Source organism: Microtus ochrogaster, unplaced genomic scaffold (assembly GCF_000317375.1).
Source record: "Microtus ochrogaster isolate Prairie Vole_2 unplaced genomic scaffold, MicOch1.0 UNK120, whole genome shotgun sequence".
Classification (NCBI taxonomy): Eukaryota; Metazoa; Chordata; class Mammalia; order Rodentia; family Cricetidae; genus Microtus; species Microtus ochrogaster.
In genome coordinates, this window is record NW_004949218.1 from 344190 (window position 1) to 361593 (window position 17404).

Below are 17404 nucleotides of genomic sequence, written 5' to 3' on the forward strand. Positions count from 1 at the left end.
GTGAGCCACCATGTGGTTGCTGGGAATTGAACTCAGGACCTTTGGAAGAGCAGGCAATGCTCTTAACCACTGAGCCATCTCTCCAGCCCGTGGATTTTGTTTTTAATACAAAAGAAAGGAATGCTTTTGAAAAGTTGTGACACAGGAGCAGAATAAAGGTTATTTCAGATTAACAAACTATTGCTATAACAAGCTATTGGGAGAGTGATCTTAAACTTTACTGTTTCTACAGCGATATCTGCTAGGCTAAGATAACTAATTATCTTATGCCTGAATGAAAGACTTGGTTTGAAGTGTTAAACCTTGATGTGGTTATTTTATATATTTTTCTACTTGGTTTAAAATTAGTATGTAATATACCTAGCACTGTTTAAAATGTATTGAGAGTTACTCTGGAGCTGTATTTCATGTATAATTTTATTTAATAAATTCTTATGACAAGATTGATCACATTTTAAGAACACAAAAAGACAAGATTGATCATATTTTAAGTTTTCCACTATTTTTTCTCCTTTGAAGTATCACTTTCTATTTACGGAGGAAAGTTTATTAAATCTCAAGGTTGTTCACAGCAGAGTTAGGTAGGCTTACATTATAATTTAATATTGGGTGTTCTGTGCTTGAGCTCTTGAACTTCAGTGTCTTTTAAGGCAGTAGTTTGCTGCTGAAGCTCAACATGGAGAGAATTAAATTTAGACCTTTCCTTCCTTCCTTACTCAACTGCGGTTCCAAAAGTTTGCACTGAGACTCCTCGCCAGCGGCCACCAGATAAGTTTTATTCAGGTGCAGTGTTAACTGGTGAAAGCAGGATTGACTTGATGCCATTACTTCAAAGTGTGAAACTTGCTCTAGCTCCAGCTCTGCTTGTGCAGTGCTGGAGTTCCTGCTCAGAGGGCTGTATTTGAAAATGCAGGATGTTTCTTTTGATACTTCTTTCTTGCCCTAGCTAATTAGGGCCACTACCCTTCCATGTCTGACTGGCCCTGTTACTGCCAGGGACTCTTGCCCTGGCCCTTACTCCTGACAAGTGTTCTTAGAATACCTGTTCTGTGCTTGGGTGAAAACCCGTTGAGAAACATGGCTGAGTTTCTTTTGAAATGATAAATTTACTGAAATAATTGAAACTGTCCTTCACTTGGGATATAGTAATATAGATACATTTTTTATTTGATTTTGGGAAGGGATGAGAGTCTTCCTTATTTTAGTTTTTTTGTTTTGTTTTTCTCAGAGTTTGCTGGAGGTTTTGTGCCATGTTTGCAGTTTTATGTGAATTGAAGGAAGTTAGGGGAATTTAAGAAAATTTCATCAAACCTTTTAGAAAAAAAATTAGGGTTTGTATTTAACAGTACTTAAGCAGTTTTAAAAATGTAATTACTGCAGTTTTAAAATCTCCTCTAAACATGGAGAGGTAGGTTTTAAGGATTTGTGAGGGAAGTGACTTGAACTTTTGTCTTTTGTATCTGGTGTGTATCTAACTGGTGCCTGGTAGGAGGAGTTAGTACTTACATGGGAAGATAGTCGGGTTGGACAGCGTGTTTGGGTATTCAGGGAATTTTAGTTGTTGGTTGTCAGACAAACTAAATTGATGAGGAAACTCATTTTAAAACAGCAAATCGGTCTTTTGTTTAGCTCAAAGACTGTGCTGGATATTTTAAGCTTCTATATGAAGGAAATTATATTTAGTGTGACCAATGTAATTTGATATGATTTATGTAGTCAAAGTATTGGTTTTGGATTAGAATAAAAAGAAATCTGAAAATAGACACTTGTTGGAAATGTAGGAACTTATTCTAAATAACAGAAATTACATTAGTAATGACCAACAAGTTGTTTATTTGCATAGCTAATATTTAATTTGCATAGTTAGCTATATTAGATTCTAGGAATGAGTGGGGTAAGTGTTCTTAGAGCACTGAGTTTATCCTAGAACTAAGCTTATTCTTTGTAGAAACTAAAACATTCTGGAACTTTCTTAGGTTGTCAGAGATACGCATGATGAGTCTGGATACATACATAGTTTAGTTGGTAGAGAGCTTACCTAACCTGCACAAAGTTCTGGGTTTGATCCCCAGCATTGTATAAGCTGTGGGGGAGGGGTGGCACCTGCAGTTTTGTATTGGGAAGTGGAAGGAGGGTCATCCTTTCAATGTAGGGAGATTGAAGGACCTTGTCTCAAAAGAAAAATAATGCATATAAGTTTAGATATGCTTGGCTTGCACTGTAGAATGGGTATTTCCAGATTGATAGTAGGTTTTTTTTTTGATGTGCTTTTTATTTTAAAAAGTGGTTGTTGTGTTTTAGAATGCATAACTAATATGCAAAAATACTGTTTTCCTAATTCTTTTTCGCCTTAAGTTCGTATTCAGACAGATAAGAATCAGATCGAGTCTGCTTTCAGAGCAAGGCATCATTGGCAGATACACCTGAGGGATGATGCTCACGACTATTTCAAGCACATAGGAAGAGGTCATTTTTAGTTAGCTTACCACAGAATTTTAGGTGAGTCTTCACTGGTCATCTCTAATTCACTAGTTAAAAATTGGTATATGCCAGGCTGGAGAGAGAAGAGCGTTAGTTGCTCTTACTGAGAATGAAGCTTTGGTTCCCAGCACCCACATGGCAGCTCACAGCCATGTATAACTCCAGTCCCAGGGGGTCTAAATAAAGCCCTCTCCTGGCCGTTGAAGGCAACAGGCATATAATTAATATTCAAACAAACACTCATATATCATACAAAATTATTTTTAAAAGGTTGTATATGCCCTTGAAGTTTATTAAAATTAAGATTTCTAAGTTAGACTCATCTACTCTAGTATGATAGGATAGTTTTACTATATACAAAGGGAGTACTGGTTTTTAGGTTATCTGTGATGCAGACAGATTTCCTAAAGATAAAACAACTTAAAAGTATCTTCTCCTGGATAGTAGAGAAAATGGGTAGCTTGTGTTTGCCCTGGGTTGAGCTTCAGTACATCCCTCCCTGAGAAAACATGAACCGTTTCACTCCCTGTAATTTGGCATTTTTGTTTCTGTAGTGATTACTGGAACACATTTTTCCTCTCTTGCAGAGGAGAAACGTGTTTTTTGTTATACCCCTAATGATGGAAGTACACAAATACGTTATTTTGATATTTGGTATTATATTTTTTTGTAGTTCTGAGGTCTAACCCAAGGCTTTGCCCTTGCTAGGCATGTGTTCTACTACTGAAGTAGTAAACCTCCCTAGCGCAAGGAATTTTCTTTCTTCCCAAGACAGGGTTTCTCTATGTAACCCTGACTGTCCTGGAACTTGCTCTGTAGATCAGGCTGGCCTCAAACTCAGATCTTCCTGCCTCTGCCTCCTGAGTGCTGGGATTAAAAGCATCCAGCAGGATTTTTTTTTTAAAAAAAATAATGGGCTTACCCTTTTAAAATGTATATAGTTATATCTACAACTTAGTGTAACTCGTCAAATGAGGGAATGAATGTGAAAGCCTTTTGTATAGAGATATCAGATGGTATTGAATGATTACTGAAATACTAATGTATACATGAGGATTCCTCCTACACATCTTCACTTACTAAACATGAAACAGGTCTTTCATGAGAAGCAGAAACATTTAAATTATTTGTACTAGTAGACTGCAGCCCAAACAGGCATGTCGATTGGTTCTTGGAGATGATGCCCATTCCTAGGATAGTTGATCACTTTGAGGTTTTGGATAATGGAGCCCAGTACAGATTTGTTTGGATTGGGTCAAAGTTTGGTACACCATTTTCTTTGGCAGTGACTCTTTTTTTTTTTTTTCTAGTTTTTCGAGACAGGGTTTCTCTGTAGCTTTGGAGCCTGTCCTGGAACTCCCTTTGTAGACCAGGCTGGCCTCGAACTCCCAGAGATCCGGCTGCCTCTGCCTCCCGAGTGCTGGGATTAAAGGCGTGCGCCACCACTGCCCGGCTTTGGCAGTGACTCTTGATAGGGAGTTTATAGTGGTTCAATTTTCAGTTTAATCTTTTAGTAGTAGGAGTTCCTTGATTTTATTGTAAAGTTTTAGAATGCTTTGGGAATAGTACTGCCATGTTTTAATGAAAAAATAGGATGTATTAATTTTTTAATTTAAAATGGAATTGTTAGCACATTTTAAGAGACGCGATTTAAGAAAAGTTAGATATTGGTTCTTTTTATCTTGAGTTCCTTTTCACTACAACTTTTCCTCTGTACCTTTTTCTCCTGTGAGGCTCTATGAGAGAAGTCAGCCCTTCAAGAAATGCCTAGGGAGCGGCTTTGTCAGTTCTCCCAAGAACAGTGTGTTGTGCCAGTGCCATTCCAGCCTGCTGGAAAGGATTAGTTCACCACACACAGTCAGTGTCTTGGCATTTTTAACCCTCTTCATAACCAGGTTGAGAAGGTCAGAAGGAAGGAGCATGAAATCATTTTAGTAGGTCATTAGTATTTTACAAAAAGCCAACACAAGATAGAATAAAATAGAAAATTGAGGATATTATACACAGTAAGGCCAATTTTCTTTTTGTATTGGTAGTGAACAATATTTGAAGGCCCAAATCAGACCATATTTTTTAAATGCATGTGTTTCCAACTAAGATAGAAAAATAAAGCCTCTTTTATTTTTAATTTTAAAAACACAAGGGGGACAAATGGAGTACTAATAATAAGAGCGTAGACGGAATATTAATAGCAAATGTAAATGATCTAAACACTCCCATTAATGGCCAGATTTACTAGATTGGCTAAAAATAGCACAATTATGTGCTGCCTAAAAGAAAACAATTTTAGGGGCTGGAGAGATGACTCAGTGCTTAAAAGCAATGGCTGCTCTTTCAGAAGACATGGGTTCAATTCTCAGCACCCACATGGAAGCTCACAACTCTTAACTCCAGTTTCAGAGAATCTGACACCTTCACACATACATACAGGTAAAGCATCAATGGACATAAATAATTTAAAAAAAAATTCAGATATAGAGTCAGTGAAATTAAAAGTTGAAGCATGGAAAAAGGTGCCCCCTCTGAAATCTTAAAGAATTATTTTGCATCTGGAGATCTGGCTCAGTGGTTAGACCATTTACCGCTCTTGCAGAGAACCTAGGTTTGATTACCCACAGGTGGTGATTTACAGGCAATTGCAGAAGATCCATTACCCTTTTGCCCTTCTGGTACCCACCCATACAAGCAGAAAGCCTTAGGTTTATACATGTTAAACATTTTGACAGATATTTAGTGAAAATACAGTTATGGCATTGAGATTGCTGCTTTCCCTAGTTGACTTCAGCTGCCAGGGTTATCTGAAGGAGTCTGAATTGGGATTATCTCAATCAGATTGGCCTGTGGCTTGTCTTTGGGACAGTTTCTTTATTGCTAATTGATGTGGGAGGGCCACCCCCTGGGCAGATGTTTCTGGCTTGTAGAAGCAGGGAAGATGAGCAGGCCAACTTTCCTGCTTCATTTTTTCTGCTGCCTCGATTCCTGCCTGAGCTGTCCTGAATTCCCTCAGTGGTGGACTGTGACTTGAAAGTGAAAGTTACATAAACCGTTCTTTCATCCCCAAGTTGTTTTTCCTCAGTGTTTTGTCACAGTGACAGAGAACAAACTAGAACTCTTGTCTGCTTTAACTGTCTGAGGATGTGACTCAGTGGCTGGAGGCTTGGCTGGTGTGAACACAGGGCTCTGGGATTGGATCCCAAGCACCTGAGGCGGGGGATCAGCACATTGATGTTTGTCAAGTTTATAGCAATAGTTACAGCATAACATTTTTTTCTTAATATCTTTGTTAATTCCTTGACAAGAATTTTATCAGTTCAGGTTGCAAAGGGACAACTGTGCTACCAACTTCACATGAAGTGTAAGACAATGACTATATATTTATTACAAAAAGTGCAGCCTTGCCGGGCAGTGGTGGCGCACGCCTTTAATCCCAGCACTCGGGAGGCAGAGGCAGGCGGATCTCTGTGAGTTCGAGACCAGCCTGGTCTACAGAGCTAGTTCCAGGACAGGCTCCAAAGCCGCAGAGAAACCCTGTCTCGAAAAACAAAAAACAAAAAAAAAAAAAAAAAAAAAAAAGTGCAGCCTTTGCTTTCCAACCGGGCTTTGTCAGGTGTGTGGGAAGTTAACTTCAGTGTGAGCAACAGGCACTGATGTGACTCCCTATGATCCAGGGGATCAGCCCTCGATAAGTTAATACAGGTGCTTAGATCATAGTGCTTCAGTTTTGCATTGGGTTAATTCTGAGTCAAGTGAGGCATAAATGTAAGCCTGAAAAGCTCCTAAGTAAGCTGTTTGCTATCTCATAACACATGTTTCTTTCAATTGTTGACACGCTCATTCACAGCATGCTGGGCACACCGAGGAAACTGGATACCATTTGAGGGATTGGTTTCTTTCAGTAGAAGTTGTTGGCAGCTATTGGGTAGGAGGAGGTGCTTTGTATACTTCTGAAATCCTTTATTGACCACTTGAATATCTTTGTTATATATGAGCTGAAGACCCAGTGCCTGGGATACCATACCAAAGGAGGCATTTCTTAAGCAATAGTGTCTAGGTTATCTAGTGTCCTTGGAAGTGACAATTGATGTTGAATGTATTACAAAATAATGCGCATTCTATTTTATTCTTCATATAAGCATTCCATTAAGACTTTTTTGGTTGGGGGCTGGAGAGATGGCTCAGCGGTTAAGAGCATTGCCTGCTCTTCCAAAGGTCCTGAGTTCAATTCCCAGCAACCACATAGTGGCTCACAACCATCTGTAATGAGGTCTGGTGCCCTCTTCTGGCCTTCAGGCATACATGCAGGAAGAATATTGTATACATAATAAATAAATAAATATTAAAAAAATAAACTTTTTTGGTTTTTTTCGAGACAAGGTTTCTTTGTAGCTTTGGTGTCTGTCCTGGAACTAGCTCTTGTAGACCAGGCTGGCCTTGGACTCATCGAGATCCGCCTGCCTCTGCCTCCCGAGTGCTGGGATTAAAGGTGTGCGCCACCACCGCCTCGCATACTTGCAGCATTTAAAACAACCCTGCTTTTAAAAGATTTTTGGGGAAGGGGGCAGCAAGATGATAGTGTGTAGGGGCATTTGCCATCAAACTAGAGTTCAGTCCCCAGGTTACAAATGGTAGAGAGAACTGTTTCATGAAAATTGTGTTTTGAAAACACACACACCTCACACAAATACAGTCTTACACTCACTCTAAATGTAAACAGATTAAAAACTTACAATCAGTGTTCATCATTACAAATTAAAGAGTATAATATTAATCTGATGTTATAATTGAAACCAAGCATACCACTTAAAAGCCAAGTTTATTCTTGAATGTAGGTCTGGTCCTCCAAGGACTTCAGTGCAGTGTGAAATTAAATAGCACTGAACAGCTGGATGTGCTTTTGTATTTAAAGTCGTTATGATTTATTAAAAATATATTGGGATCCTTTCAGTTTTGCTCTCAAAGGTGTTGTATTGGTGTCTAGTAGAAAAAGAAACTTTGGATTGAAATAATGTATCTAAAACTTTGCTTGTCTGTCTGAAAGGATGACATAGTGGGACAGCCCCGCTGTAGAAGCATTCTAAACTAGGAAGACTGCCTTAAACTACACATGATGTCCTTCTGTCTGCCAGGGATGGATGCTTATTGTTTAATGTTTAAGTACAGAAAGGAATAAATGGTCCCACATTGAGTGGTAAGATAAAAGGCTCCCATTTTGATATCTAACTTGTATTTCTGATCAGGAGCATTACTGCTATTCTGTTTAATTATATTCTTTTTTTCTGAAAACCTAATTTGTATGTTGAGACAAATGTAGGCCTCGGAGAGAAAATCTGGCATGTCTGTGAATGTTTCGTTTTGTAATACGTGCTTAATTGTTTTTAACATGTAGTTAGGATAATTTGTTAGATGTGTTTATGGCTTACCGCAGCATTTTAGGCAAAATTAATTTGCAGTACTTCATCACTGTTGGCATTGTGCATTTTCTTTGGACTTGTATTATTTAATTTGTACATCGGAGAAAATGTAGCCAAACATGTCCAGCCAAATGTGACGACTGTCTTTTGAGATTCACGGTGGCCAGTAACCGGGTACTACTCCCTCTCATCCTTTGTCCTGCCCTCCTTTCCTCTTTCTTGGTGTTGGAGATTTAATCCTCAGCCTCACGGATGCTGGGCAGATACTTGACCATGGAATTATTGCAGCTCCTTGCCACAATACCCTTACAGTGCTATCCTGGAATTACTGAGCTACCCTGTCATTCAAAATCATTCAACAAATACTGCATGGTAGGCATGGTGCTAGATACTGAAAATACAAAAGCAAATTTGTGCTTGACTTCAAGTTTACTGTTCAGAGTCTGGATAGCCACTTACTAAGGTGAAATTGGGAATTCTGACTTTGGCTAGGAACAGTCTAGATAGTCATTAAAGAGTGTTCTGGTTAGCTTCAGTTGTCTGCTTGAATGGTCCACAGTTATCTGAAGGAACCTCAAATTGGGGATTGCCCAGATCAGATTAGCCTGTGTGTGACTTATCTGTGGTGCATTTTCTTGATGGCTAATCGATGTAAAAGGGCTCACTCCACTGTAGGCAGTATCAGCCATAGCCAGATCTTTGCTATATAAGAAAACTAACTGACAGTCAGGGAGCAAGACAGTAAACACCTTCTGTGGGTGTCTGCTTCATTCAGTTCCTGCCTCAAGTTCCTGTCCTGACTTCCCGTGGTGATGGACTCGTAATTGGAAGCGTGAGCCAAATAAATCCTGTTCCCCAAATTGCTTTTAGTCATGGCATTTAGCATAGCAGCAGAAAGCAAACTAGAACATGGGATTTGCTCAGAATGTGGTCTGTGACTCTGTTGGTTGATTGATGTGAGAATAGGAAATGAAGAATAGAAATTGAGGATGAATGATTACAAATAAACAAATACAGCCACCTAAGGTAATGTTTCAGAGATATTGCTGAAATAAAGGCTTGGCCAGGCATGGTGGCTCAAGCCCTTAATCTTGCCTAGTACTTGGGAAGCAAAGGAAGTAGATCTCAGAGTTCAAGACCACCCTAGTCTACATAGTGAGCCACTGCCTCAAAAATAAAAAAAGACGTATTGTGCTCAAATTATGAATAAAATTATCACACAAGTCAAAGTAGAGCTTTGAAATGAACTTACTGTTTAAGTTGTCAGGTTCCAGCTCAAGGTTTTTGAAAACTTTTTGCAAGCTATTCTGAAGATTTCAGATTCCAGTATCTGTACCAGCAAACCTTTTAAATGTGTGGTTCAGTTAAGTGGTTTTAACTTTAAAAAGTCTGAAAATGACTTACTGGGCAGTATATCAAGAATTATTTAATACATAAGATCAATTAAAGTTTTTTTTTTTAAAGTGAGTTTAACCAAAAAATTATGTTTAATTCAAGGTAATCTTAGCTTTCTTTAGTTTGTTAGAGTTAATTTACAGATGCTTATCGGCACATCCTCTTAATCAAATAGAGTTGGAATGCAAAATATTTTGCCTATTAAGCTACTTTTAAGATTTACAATATTTAAAAAAAAAGGCTAAAATGTGCCATTTGGGTCATTTTTTAATTTTTAAGGTTTACTTTTTCTGTGTATGAATGTTTAGCTTGTATGTATTTATGTTTGTGCACTACATACATGCTTGGTACCCTTGGAGATCAAAAGAGGTTGTTGGCTCCCCTACAGCTGGAGCTAGAGATGGTTGTGGGCCTTCTTTTGGGTGTTGGGATGAATCCAGGTCGCCTACAAGAGCATCCAGGGCTCTTAACAACTGAGCCACTCTTCAGATCCCTAAAAGTGTAAACATTTAAGATAAATTTAAGTGCTTCAAATAAGTTTAGATCTAAGTAGTATACAGAATATAATTTAATGTCATCTGGATTCAAGACTTAAGTACCAGCTACTATAGAACTCAAAGTACACAATTGAAACGTAGTAAGTGACTTGGCGTGCCCTATGCTGGCATCCTCAGATTATCTTGCTGCATAGCAATTTTTATTCTTTTATTTTGTAATTCTCTTTTCTATCAGGTTGTCAGCTGTCTGTGAACATTTATCATGTAGTATTTGTTGTTAGAAGTCAGTTCTCTTTTTAATCTGCTGTAGGTTGAGAAACTGCAAACAATTGATTGGTTTACTTTGTAAATAAGTGGTTGAGTCTGCCAAGATTCTGAATAATCCCTCAGAACTGTGATGTTTATTTGAATCTTGACTATTTTATCAGCTTTGTGAAGTTTCAGAAAGAAATCGTCTACTCACATAGAAGTCTTCAATAGATAACCAACTCTTAAACCCTTTCAAGTATTCTATTCTTGTGGCTCAGCGTATCATTGGTTGCTCTTCTAGAGGACCTGGGTTTGATTCCCACCACCCACAAGGCCATCTTGGAACTCTAGTTCCAGGGGATCTGATGCCCTCTTCTGGCTTCCACAGACTGCACACACATGAGCCACAGGCATACATACAAGCAAAGTATTTATATGCATGTAAAATAAAAATAAAGATTAACTTATAAAAATATTCTTTACCGGGGCTGGAGAGATGGCTCAGCGGTTAAGAGCATTGCCTGCTCTTCCAAAGGTCCTGAGTTCAATTCCCAGCAACAACTGTAATGAGATCTGGTGCCCTTTTCTGGCCTGCAGGCATATGCACAGACAGAATATTATATACATAATAAATAAATAAATATTAAAAAATATTCTTTACCTCTATAATACCTCTATAATAATTCTTTACCTCTATAATAATAATAGTCTTATTTGTGTTTCAAATTCCTCATCCAATAATTCTTAGAAAACATACAAATTATCATGTTTTAAATTTTTCTTTTCTAAATTTTAAAGGTTGTATTTATTTATTTGGGTGAGATCATGTGCCATGGCATATGTGTGGAGGTTAGAGTCAGTCTCTCCTGTCTGTGTTCCACAGGTTGAGCTCAGGATTGTCAGGCTTGACGTCAACTGTCTTTAACACTGAGTCATCTCACTCAGCTTCCCTTTTATTTTCTTCTTTTAAAAACTTTTTTTTTTTTGTTGTAGTTAAAGTCATTTCTGGATTATGAAGTTGTGTAGTGTTTATTCTAGGAGTTGTTCCTTCTGTTTTTGGCTCTTTTTTGTTTTAGTCTCTGGGCTGCTTGTCTGATCTATCCAAAGTTTCATTTACTTTGGTTTTCTCCATTAGCAAGGTGTCCCCCACCCCAGACCAATTTGCATGGTTTTCCTTTGTGTTCTTTCCTGACCTGAAATACTGGGACGGAGAAACCAGCTTCTCCAATTCTTAGTGTTGGTGACCTTCCCTTAGGTGGGGCACTTTTATGTGTGGTACTGGAAACTGAACTCAGAGTCTTAATGTCTGCCAGGCAAGTACTCTACCCTGAGCCTCACCCTCAGCCCTGTATTTTCATCATGGGGTGTCATTCTTCTATGTACTTCCGAATTGCAGATGGCATTGGAGCCTCTCAGAAGCAAGGATTCAGAAAAATATCCAGCTGTCTTTTCAGGCTAGCCTTCCTTTCACTCACTGTCTTAGATCTGTCCACATCTTGTCTGGCATCTGCCTCAGTTTGGCTCCTTTCCCTTTCTCTCAGGAACCCTTGCTCCCTATTGTCCCACAAGAGTCGGTAATGACTGTGATGGAAATAGTTGAGGAGAAAACATAAAGCAGGCCAAAATTAGGAAGATGCTAGAACCATAGTTAATTCATTCTTCTAAGGTTGTTTTTAACTGTGATCACTGCTTTATGGAGGGGGGCATTTATTAGAATTAAGCAGAGTATGTAAAATTCTTAGCCAGTAATATTTATGAAATTACCAGTTATCCCCCTGTTCCTTTATTTACAAGTGCTTTTTAAAAAGCTTTTAATATTTAATCCCAGCACTCAAGGCAGAGGCAGGCAGATCTCTGAGAGTTCGAGGCAAAAAAAAAAGTCTTTTAATATTTGAGGAATATGTTTTACTGATTCTTATTAGCAAGCACAGTAGTTTTAGATTTAATTGGCCAGAGTATAGAATGGTATCTAGCTAAAATTCTAGAAAATGCTGTGCTGTCAGATAGCGGCTGGGTATGAATGTGAGCAAGAGTGAGTGAGAGTCAGAGGTTCTCAGTGCTGTGTATTTTTGGGGTCCTGTTATATTATTTGAAATCGATTCTCAAAGTGTGAAATTGTTTCTGCTAAGCCATGTCATTTGAGTGAACATATTAGAACTTGAGACCAGATAGTAGCAGTTGCTAAGCTTTAAGAAATGAGACAGCACTGTGGGAGAGCATTTAGTAGACAATGAATCTTAAAAATATGACACTTGTTCTGCAGCCCTGCCAGGGGGCGGCGATAAAGCCCAATTCAGAGTGCTTTCATAACACGGCCAAGGCCCTGGGCTTAATCCATGGGTTCTATCCCTTAAAGACTCTAAACATAGAGAAGTTATCTTTGCACTCAGTAATGTTCCTTTCCACATACTCTTACAGACAGATACACCGTCAGGAATGGAATTGCCATCCTGGTATCCTGTTATAAAACAGGAAGGTGACCATGTTTCTCAGACGCATTCGTTTTTACACCCCAGGTAAGTGAGTTTTCATTTGTTTGTTTGCTTGTTTATGATTTATTTACAGCTGTCTGTTAGGTATGTTTCTGAGGAATGAAAATGAAATCACTTACCTTTAGGTTTTCCCTGATAATAGACTTTGAAGATTCAGAGTTATTTCAGACAAGTACATCAGGATTGAACATACCTCTGCTTGTTTTTAATCATAGGAAAGTTGTTTAGCTATTTTATTAGAAAAAAAATCAAAAAGTCTAAAGTGAAGTAAGTTGTAAAATTGTATTGAACATTTACAATAATCTTTATTGTTTTTTTCTTGAAATATAAAATTTCTACTTTGAAGTAGAAACTGAAAGAATTAATTTCTTTTACCTTTAAGAGGTAAACTGACTCTTCAAGAGTGTGTTACTTTGCTGTTTTGTTTTGTTGTTTTTTGTTTGAAACAGATTCTCACTAGATAGTCCAGGCTGGCCTCCTTAGATAGTCCAGGCTGGTCTTGAACTCATGAAATCTACCTGCTTCTGCCTCCTAACTGCTGAGATTAGAGGTGTGCACCCCTGCCCCTAGCCTTAGTTTGATTATTATTCGGAGATTTTATAATAACCACATCTTTCACAATCTAGTGTTTATATTTCAATAAAACTGCATCCTTGTAGTAATGTGAGTGGCGGGGCTACGTTCCTGGCACCCAACCACCCACACGGCTAGCTTTATACCCGAAATAATTACACGGAAACTATTCCCTCTCATTTATTTATTTATTTATTTATTTATTTATTTATTTATTTATTTATTTATTTATTATGTATGCATACAATATTCTGTTTTGCGTGTATACCTGCAGGCCAGAGGAGGGCACCAGACCTCATTACAGATGGTTGTGAGCCACCATGTGGTTGCTGGGAATTGAATTCAGGACCTTTGGAAGAGCAGGCAATACTCTTAACCATTGAGCCATCTCTCCAGCCCCGGAACTGTATTCTTTTAAACACTGCCTGGCCCATTAGTTCCAGCCTCTTATTGGCTAGCTCTTACATATTGATCTAACCCATTTCTAATAATCTGTGTAGCCCACAAGGTGGCTTACCAGGGAAGATCTTAACCTGCGTCTGTCTGGAGTGGGAGAATCATGGCAACTGCCTGACTCAGCTTCTTTATCCCAGCATTCTGTTCTGTTTACTCCGCCTATCTAAATTCTACCCTATCAGAGGGCCAAGCAGTTTCTTTATTAATTAACCAATGAAAGCAACAAATAGATACAAGACCCACCTCCATCACATCCTGCTTGTCAGTATTAGTTTTATAATTCACACATCACAATCATACAGTTCCCAATTAAGTCTTCAGGGCACTGTTAAACCCATGAGAGGTTCTGTTGGTTTAATTTTAAAGCAGAATACCAAGTATTCAGAACCAGACGTAAAGAGTAGTAACATAATTATCCTGCTTACAGACAGTGAGATGTAGCCAGGCGGTGGTGGCGCACGCCTTTAATCCCAGCACTCGGGAGGCAGAGGCAAGTGGATCTCTGTGAGTTCGAGACCAGCCTGGTCTACAAGAGCTAGTGCCAGGACAGGCTCCAAAGCTACAGAGAAACCCTGTCTCAAAAAGAAAAAGAAAAAGAAAGTGAGATGTAAACAGATTAAAGTGTAGGGCAGTGTTGGTTAAATGACCATATCTTTTCAAATTTGTAAATGTAAGCTTTACAAAAATGTAAAGCTTGCATAAAATTACCTACCGAGTAATTTTATTTGCACTTTGAGAAAAGTCAGTAGTTCTTTCAGTTTTAGTTTTATATAGTTTATTATTTCTGCTTTATTAAGAATTGGTTTTGTAGGGGCTGGTTTTGTGCTGACTTGATACAAGCTAGAGTCATCAGAGAGGAAGGAGCCTCAGTTGAGGAAATGCCTCCATGAGATCTAGTTGTAAGGCATTTTCTTAATTAGTGATTTATGGGGGAGGGCCAGCCCATGGTAGGTTGTTGTTGGTGTGGGAAGTCCTTCTGTGTTGCTTTCATTGGTTAATGAATAAAGAAGCTGCTTTCAGCCAATGCCTTAACAGCATATAGCCAGGCTGAAACAGATAGATATAGAGAGTAGGCAGAGTCAGGGAGAAGCCAGGGAGCCACCAGAGGACAAAGACACAAGCCACTGGGAGAACCTTGTCGGTAGGCCACTCGGTAATAAATAAAATAATAAAAACGGGTTAAGCAAAGGATGTAAGAGCTAGCTAGCAATTCACTTAAGTAATTGGCCAAGCAGTGATTTAAATAATACAGTTTCTGTGTGATTGTTTGGGTTCTGGACGGCCAGGAACGAACAAGTGGCCTCCTACAACAGGTGGTGCCCTCCCTGGGCTGGTGGTCCTGGGTTCTGTATGAACACAGGCTGAGCAAGTCAGCATCAGCTGCTGCCTCTAGGTTCCTGTCCTGACTTCCTTTGGTGATGGACAGTTCTGTGGAAGAGTAAGCCAAATAAACCCTTTCCTCCCAACTTCCTTTTGATTGAGGTGTGTTGTTGTAGTAATAGAAACCCTAACTAAGACAGGTTTTGATGGAAGCATTGTCTGGTAGCTGGGCAATATTCCAAGAATGTGTCCTCTCTCTGAGGCATAGAAAAAGGCTCCTGGGAGCACCTCTTTGACTCAGTCACACACTGCTTACCTGTGGATAAGAAGACAGGCACCAGAGTAGCCTGCACTGTTCTCTCCCTGCAGCAAGCCTCACTGAATGAAGCACAGTGGCTAAGAAGCTCCATGAGGAACTTCATGCCTGTAGTTATCTGTGTCTTGAGAAAGGATCTCAGTGTCAGCCCAGGGAAGCATGCCTGGAGTTCACTGTGTTGCCCAGGCTAACTTTAACTCATGGTAAGTCCTCCTGCTTCAGCTTCCAGGTTTTGGGATTATAATTGTGGGTGCCATACGTTTGGTTTCATGGCTTTAGTTCTCAGGTGCTTTTGAGGGAAGAGGAAAAGACTCACTTTTTCTTCAGTGTCTCTTTGGTATTTTGAAATTACTCATAAAATAACAAAAATCCCTCAAAGTTTTGTTATCCATAAATCCTGACTTTTTTCTAAGAAATCTTTTTTGTGATCTCTGTTCTTTGTATTTTACATTGATTGTCCTAGTAGCAGAGAGTTGTTTATAGAGACACCACATCTGGATTTATACTTAAGCGTGATATGTAATGTGTGTTTTGTTTCACCTCTGTTTCCAGCTACTACTTGTACATGTGTGATAAAGTGGTTGCACCAAATGTGTCACTCACATCTGCCTCCCAGTCTAAAGAGGTCACCAAGACAGAGACAAGTAAGTTCTCCAAACAGGCAGAAAAGCCTCATGGTAATAGTAAACATCAGAGAACAGTGTCTTACCCAGACGTCTCACTTGAGGAGCAGGAGAAAATGGATTTAAAAACAAGTAGAGAATTATACAGTCATTTAGGTAAGTATTTAGAAGTTATATTTTTAAAATCAGCTGGTTAAAAAACACATTTAATCATTATTTTAAAAGCCTTTTCTATTTAAGGTAATTTTCCCCCCATATAATCACAGCTTTTACTTTAAAACAGTTCTAACTTTGAAAACTCAGGGTGATTTCTTGCACCTCAGTTGTGAGCTTTCTAGAATGGTGGCAGCCTGTGGAGGCTAGTGAAGAGAGGAAGCGGCACGGCTTAGGTGCAGATGGCTTTCTCACTTGCCTTTTCTTCCTTCCTCTTGTTGGTAGCATCCTTCAGCACTTCCTCGTCTTTTTTCTGATTTCTTTCTGTGAGCTGAGATGCTGTTTACGTGATGTTAAGTATTTAATATTGGACTCACGGTTCAGGAATACAGAACTGGGGCTGCTTACACAGTAAAACAGACGGCATTGATGCAGATGCTGACTGGTATGGCAAAGAAAACCTGCTGTTTCCTGTGCCTTTAAAAATGCCGTGGACTGCTGGGCGGTGGTGGTGCACACCTTTAATCCCTGCACTTGGGAGGCAGAGGCAGGCAGATCTCTGTGAGTTCAAGACCAGCCTGGTCTACAAGAGCTAGTTCCAGGACAGGCTCCAAAGCTACAAAGAAACCCTTAAAATAAATTGTCACGGACCACAGGAGAGGTGTGCATGTATGTGTTGCCCCGTCCCATTGGACATTGCAGCTTTGCTCAGTGCCATGCCGTTGATCATTTGGCATCCTGTGAGTTTTCAGGCAGTCTCGCTGTTATGCTACACTACTGTCATAAGTTTGACAGCTTCCTGTGTTTGGCCTGGTATTGTTGTGACTTGGTTTCCTCTGGATTGAACTATGATGGGACTACTAGTTCATATATCATTATATTTTTATTATTTGGTTTATATATTTATATATATTTATATATATATTATTTGGTTTATATATTTATTATTTGTTTTCCTAGTTTATTAGATGGCTCAGTGAGCATTTATTGCTCTTTGGGAGGACCTGGGTTTGATTCCCACCACCCACATGGTAGCTCACAACTTACCTGTAACTCTAGTTCCAGGGAATTTAATCTCCACTGCAGGCAAGACACTGGTGCATATAAAAACTAAATCTAAAAAAAAATAAGTTACCTTTGACATACCATGTAACTTAATTGTGCAATTCCTTTGCCTTAAGTGTAATGACTGTGTTGTGAAAAGCCTGACAACTGTTTGATCCTGAACATTATCATGGCTCCTATACACGTCCCCGGCGCCCTCTGCCAGACACCCCATTCTCCTTTCCCTTAGCTCCTTGTCTGTATGTGGTCATAGGATGTGCTTATTTAGACATTTTAGATAAAAAGGATAATGTGTGTTATTGAGGCCTTGCGTGTTTTTATTAGGCAAGGTTTCAGTGTCTGCACATCTGTGTCAGCACGTGTTACTGTCTGT

General features: G+C 39.1%; 1 protein-coding gene across 3 annotated transcripts in view; it reads left to right on the forward strand.

Annotated features, from left to right (window-relative positions):
• The window catches only part of Skil (SKI like proto-oncogene), a 30622-nt gene that overhangs the window by 5246 nt on the left and 7972 nt on the right, over window positions 1–17404 (forward strand). For 2 of the 3 annotated variants that reach the window (XM_026778274.1, XM_005371678.3), the window contains exons 3-4: window positions 12452–12549; window positions 15743–15969. In XM_026778274.1, coding sequence (XP_026634075.1) covers window positions 12452–12549; window positions 15743–15969 — 325 coding nt within the window. The remainder of the gene's footprint in view (window positions 1–12451; window positions 12550–15742; window positions 15970–17404) is intronic. The other variant, XM_026778275.1, reaches the window with a different exon arrangement.